Source organism: Lolium rigidum, chromosome 7 (genome assembly GCF_022539505.1).
Source record: "Lolium rigidum isolate FL_2022 chromosome 7, APGP_CSIRO_Lrig_0.1, whole genome shotgun sequence".
Classification (NCBI taxonomy): domain Eukaryota; kingdom Viridiplantae; phylum Streptophyta; class Magnoliopsida; order Poales; family Poaceae; genus Lolium; species Lolium rigidum.
Window position 1 is genome coordinate 355,294,293 of NC_061514.1, and position 6,000 is coordinate 355,300,292.

The 6,000-nt window shown below is 42.8% G+C and overlaps 1 protein-coding gene across 1 annotated transcript; it reads left to right on the forward strand.

Moving 5' to 3' along the window:
* The first annotated feature begins 2,913 nt into the window (after positions 1-2,913).
* On the forward strand, positions 2,914-4,449 carry LOC124676890 (geranylgeranyl pyrophosphate synthase, chloroplastic-like). The gene is made up of 2 exons (XM_047212906.1): positions 2,914-3,570; positions 3,780-4,449. Exons 1-2 carry the CDS (start codon positions 2,929-2,931, stop codon positions 4,200-4,202), a joined length of 1,065 nt encoding a protein of 354 aa, XP_047068862.1. The 5' UTR covers positions 2,914-2,928; the 3' UTR covers positions 4,203-4,449.
* The last annotated feature ends 1,551 nt before the right edge of the window (positions 4,450-6,000 follow it).

Below are 6,000 nucleotides of genomic sequence, written 5' to 3' on the forward strand. Positions count from 1 at the left end.
AGTGATCTCATAGCGGAAATTTTCGTTTGGGAGATTTAACATTTCAGAATGTATCAAAAGTACATTTCAAAATAAAGGGAGCATATGCATCCAAGAGTCAAAACATCACTCCCACAAAATTGTATCTTTATATGTTCCCCATAAATTCGAATAACAAGAAGGTTCATGTAAAGCACAAAATAATCTTTCTTGGAGATCCAAGCTTAAAGCTTCTATGATTCAAATTTACTTTATTGCATTTTTAAAGGATTTGAATTATTAGGAAATTTTTTGAGAATGTTGTTTGATTCTTGGAATTCGAATGGTTAATAATTTCCCAATGGATTCCTCTATACTTTATTTTGGTAGAAAATTATCATCTCTCAAATATCTTTTTATTATGATCCTCTCAAAAAGAAAATTCCTTCATGTTCCGTGTGCTGTCAAACACTCTTTGATACAAACTCACATAGTTTTCTAATCCCAAATGATGCAAGATGTAATGACACTTAAGCCATGCATTTTTCTTTATTCCCATCTCATGTGTGTTGAGAATCTACGAATCAAAGAGGCCTTTATATGTTTGTGTTTCTCTAAAATATCATGTCAAACTTGTGCAATGTAGATTTTTTGCATGTGCATCCCCGTTCCTCCACGAGCATTGCCATCTATATCATGTGAAATTTGTGGAAAGTATTCAAAATGAAGTCGCTACTTGCGTGACGTCGCGGATCTTATTTGTAAGGCCTTTCATAAGTGGAAGTCGGTGTTTGATGAGATGTAAGGGTGTGTTTGGTTTGAGAACCAAGTGGAATGTAATGTCATGGTTCCATTTTGGAAGAATGGGTTGGTTCCATTTTTGTGTTCAGTTTGAGATAGAATATGGAATGCATTGGTTCCGTTCTTGTGTGCGGTTGAAGAGTGGAATGTAACAGATTCTGGGAATAGAAAGATCTTATACCCCCCCCCCCCCCTCAACACGAAAAATTGTTTTAGAACTTAATGATTACCATTAAAATCTATTTGATTGCATCCTACAATATATACATTCAAAGTCGAACCACATACAAGATTCCAAATAGTTTCATTTCCATAAGCATTAGTAATTTGACATTTTTGTTTTATGGGGAAGCAACTTGACTCTTCTAGATATTCCAGTAGTTGATTTACACTGCTATGTAGTACAAAACGATGGAATAATACTTTTTCGAAAAGAAAATGGAGGAAACAATTGGAAGGATTGTATGCTACTTACCAATTTCACATTCAAGTTGATCAACGGTTGGATTAGAATCCAACGGTCCACCTCTTTCTTCCGCGCGCCTCTCCCGCCGCCCTCCTACCCCACCTATGGAACAAGTAATAATCGAACTAGCATGCTATTCAGATGGCAGAAAGATCTTATACACGTCCCCCAAAAATTGAAGTTATTTTCTTGGATCACCAAAAACAGATAAGAGGAGTTAAACGTCACACCTAATATAACTTCATAAAAATTGGCAACTAAAAAGCGGCATCCTATATATATAAGAAAGTAAACATTTCTATCCGACAATAAAAATACTTTTACATCCTAATGTTTCTCATTAAAATCTATTTGATTGCATCCTACAATATATACATTCCAAAGTCGAACCGCATACAATATTCCAAAAAATTTCATTTCCATAAGCATTAGTAATTTGACAATTTTATTTTCTCGGGTAGCAACCTGACTCTTCTATACATTTCGGTACTTGATTTACATTGCTATTACAAAACAATGGAACAATACTTTTCGAAAAGAAAAACGAGGAAAATAGTTGGAGGAATTGTAAGCAATAGATGGCCCTTCTTACCGAATTCATATCCAAGCTGATCAACGGTTGGATTAGAATCCAACCGGCACCTCTTTCTTCCACGGGCCTCTTCTGCCACGCTCCTACCCGGCCTCTCCCTCCTGCATCCCGCCCTGACCCGCCATTACTCCCGACCCTTCGAGGCACAATCTTTTTCTCTAGCATATGTGCTCCACCCCGACACGCGGATCCAAAACCTCTCATCCACCCTCGATCATCATCATCGTCGTCGCCGCTGCTGCTCTATGTGGTTATTGTCTCAGCAGACCATGAGCGATTGCAATTTTTCAAAATCGTAGGTAGGAAATAGGCAGTCGTCTTAAAATCTATTTGATTGCATCTACAATATAAACATCAAGATTCCAAATAGTTTCATTTCCATAAGCGTTAGTAATTTGACATTTTTCTTTTATGGGGAAGCAACTTGACTCTTCTAGATATTCCGGTACTTGATTTACACTTCTATGTAGTACAAACCGATGGAATAATACTTTTTCGAAAAGAAAATGGAGGAAACAATTGGATGAATTGTACGCTTCTTACCAAATTTCAATTCAAGTTGATCAACGGTTGGATTAGAATCCAACCGTCCACCTCTTTCTTCCGCGCGCCTCTCCCGCCGCTCTCCTACCCTTTCCTGTCTGCGTCCTGCCCTAACCCGCCATTACTCCCGATCCTATCGTCACCTTGACCATGTCTACAGCCCTTCAAGGCACGATTTTCTTCTCTAGCACACGTGCTTCACCCCGATACGCGGATCAAAAACCTCTCATCCGCCTCCGATCATCATCGTCATCGCCGCCACCGCCACCGCTGCCCTCTCTTTGCGATTATTGTCTCAGCAGACCATGAGTTTTTGCAAAATCCTAGGTAGGAAAATTGGCAGTCGTGTTAGATTGAGCAAAACCAAAAAAAGGCAAGCTCTATCCCATCGACCTCACGGCAATGTACCATGTTTTCCACAATTTACAGGTGCTTGACATCTCACAGTATCCACTTTCCAGTTTGCACCGAGTCATCAGATAAGAAGAAGGCCGCGCGATGCACGAGGCCATCTCCAATTCATTCTGCCACTCCCCCGCTGCCATCCCCTTACCTTAACCCCAAAGCAATGGCGGCCTTCCAGCCCCTGGTTGCCTCACGTGCCCACCTTTCCCCGCTCCTCCCCGCCCCCGCCGCCTCCGCCGCCGCCACGGCCACCTCCTTCCACCGCCGCCGCTTCTCCGCCATCGTCGCGGCGGCGGCCGCCCCCACCGTCACGGAGTTCGACTTCAAGGCCTACATGGGGGAGCGGGCGGTGGCCGTGAACCAGGCGCTGGACGCGGCCATCCCGGCCGGCGAGCCCCCCGCCGCGCTCCACGACGCGATGCGCTACGCGCTGCTGGCCGGCGGCAAGCGCGTGCGCCCCGCGCTGTGCCTGGCCGCCTGCGGCGTCGCCGGCGGCCGCGAGGCCTGGGCCATGCCCCCCGCCGCCGCGCTCGAGATGGTGCACACCATGTCGCTCGTCCACGACGACCTCCCCTGCATGGACGACGACGACCTCCGCCGCGGCAAGCCCACCTGTCACGTCGTCTACGGCGAGCCCATCGCCGTGCTCGCCGGCGACGCGCTGCTCTCGCTCGCCTTCAAGCACATGGCCGACGTCAGCTCCTACCCCGCCGACGTCGACGCCGACAAGCACGCCGCCCGCGTCGTCCGCGCAGTCGGCGAGCTCGCCCGCTGCATCGGATCAGAGGGCCTCGTCGCCGGCCAGGTCAGTAGATTCGATTCGATTTCCTCATTCACAAAGTATTACCAAATGTGCTAATTCTGCGAATCATATACCTTCCTTACAAGGATGATTTGCATAGGTATCTCTATACACATTTACATCAGGAATTGAATTATATCCTTAACACAGATATGCCACTCCTGAAGCTATCACATTTCTGAGAAAAAAACGTCTCTCTACTTTTATTTCAGGTTGTTGATCTAGAGATGACTGGCTCAACTGAAGCTGTACCGCTCGAACGCCTCGAGTACATCCATCTCCACAAGACTGCTGCATTGCTCGAGGCCTCGGTGGTTATTGGCGCAATCATCGGGGGTGGCTCCGATGACCAGATTGAGCGGCTGCGCAAGTACGCGAGATCCATAGGACTTCTGTTCCAGGTGGTTGATGACATCCTTGATGTTACCAAGTCGTCAGAGGAGCTAGGGAAGACTGCGGGGAAGGACCTGGCGAGTGACAAGACGACATACCCCAAGTTACTAGGGCTGGAGAAGTCGAGGGAGTTTGCAGAGAAGCTGCTTTCTGATGCAAAGGAGCAACTTGCTGATTTCGACAAGGAGAAGGCAGCGCCGCTCTTGTACTTGGCCAATTATATCGCCTATCGGCAGAACTGAGCTAAGGTGATGGACTGATGGTTATTCTGTTGTTCATCGTTGATTTGTAACTTTGTAAGGTCATTAAGTTTGGAATTTCTGGAACATCCAAATCCTTCTTATATGATATATACTAGATGTAGTGTTGTAGATGGTGTCATGAGAATATTTAGCTGGCAAATGCCAGATGAGAATATTTAGCTGGTGAATACCGATATCCCATTGAGATGGACAAGATATTATAATGGGAATCAGCCTTTATGTCGTATACTTTCTGGATGATGGCCAATCAGTTGATTTTCATTGCTTTCTTTTTTTCTGTGACAACTGCATGTATCACATTATTGCTTTGCTCCTTGCTTGCTAGAACGTTCAGCAGCGAATAGCATGTTAAAATGAAAATTTTATATCCTAGGTAGTTCGAAATTATTACTCCCTAATCCATGTTATAATTTGTAACTCGTTCAAACATTGCAATTCTTTTTTTTATATGGTACATTTACTGATTAACATGGGAGGGCGCAGTTTTTGACATGTTTCAGCATCTGTGAATGCTTAAGTGAAACTAGTATTGTGCTCCACCACATCAGGTCATGTCTACTTAAACTGCACATAGCCCTCCAACTGGCTCCAACAGTCCATAAAAGAGTTATGTTTAGTATTGATTGCGCAGATAGAATATGTGAGCTTGCTGCAGTTACATATTTGTTTCATTGCTGATTTCTTGAGAATGAAAACAAAGTTGGAGAATAATGAGTCATGATACACGTTCTCGAATGTGAATTACTGAATATACAGAAAACAAAGACCATATTGGTGTCTCCAATGTCGTAATCAACTACTCATGTGTCCTGTATGAATGCTTGCAGCCATGTTTTGATTGAGCACCATAGTTTCTGTTCATGTCTATTTCATGGGTGCTGCACAATTAATTGTCTTCTGTGCTTAAATCAGGTTGCTTTTACCTTGCTGCCATTCTAAACTTTCTTGTCTGAAAGAATGAGCTAGTCTGTATTCTACATTTCTGTACTCAAACATGCCTGAGTGTTCATCAACTCCTTTAAAATGATAAATGTATCTACTTGCATAAGCTTTGTCATACAAGGGACATTGGTATCGAATTATTACCTTTAGGTTTTGTTAGCTCAATAGAATAATCCAAACAAAAGGTTAGTATGCGTCTGGATGTTTTGCCCTCTGTTTATGGAAAAATCATAGATGAAACTGGTAGTTCATCACTTCATCATATATCTGGTAACTTAGGCTGCCAAGTCTTTCTGCTAAATTATTACATTGATGAAGATCGAAAGTAGAGTATGATGTATTTGTTCATGATATCCTCATTCTGATGTACATCGCTGGAATCTGATAGTGATCGATGACCATTTAAATGAATGTATAAGATTTATTTGTGTGGCCATATGTATGAATTCAACCATTTTTCTAGTGATGACTGTAGTTTTATGCCCATGTCTATCAGCACTAATCCTATGGAGCTGCTTTATTTTTTATGTCCTTATATCAGATCAGTTTTACTTTGCATGTTATTATAAACTTTCTTGAGTGAAAGGGTGAAACTCAACAAAAAAATCTGTTTTTAAAATAAATAAACATTTAGTTACCAAAGTGTAGTGAAATTATTTAACTGCCAGTAGACTACGGTAGTGTGTCATTTCATACCTTAGTTCCTGCATAAGGATTCTGGTATAGATACCACTAGGGCTTGGGAAAATGTTTCATTGGCGTGCTACAAGCTGCAAACGATCACCAGTTGTTTCTTTTGTTTGAACTGGATGATACCAATAACAAAATTATTTGA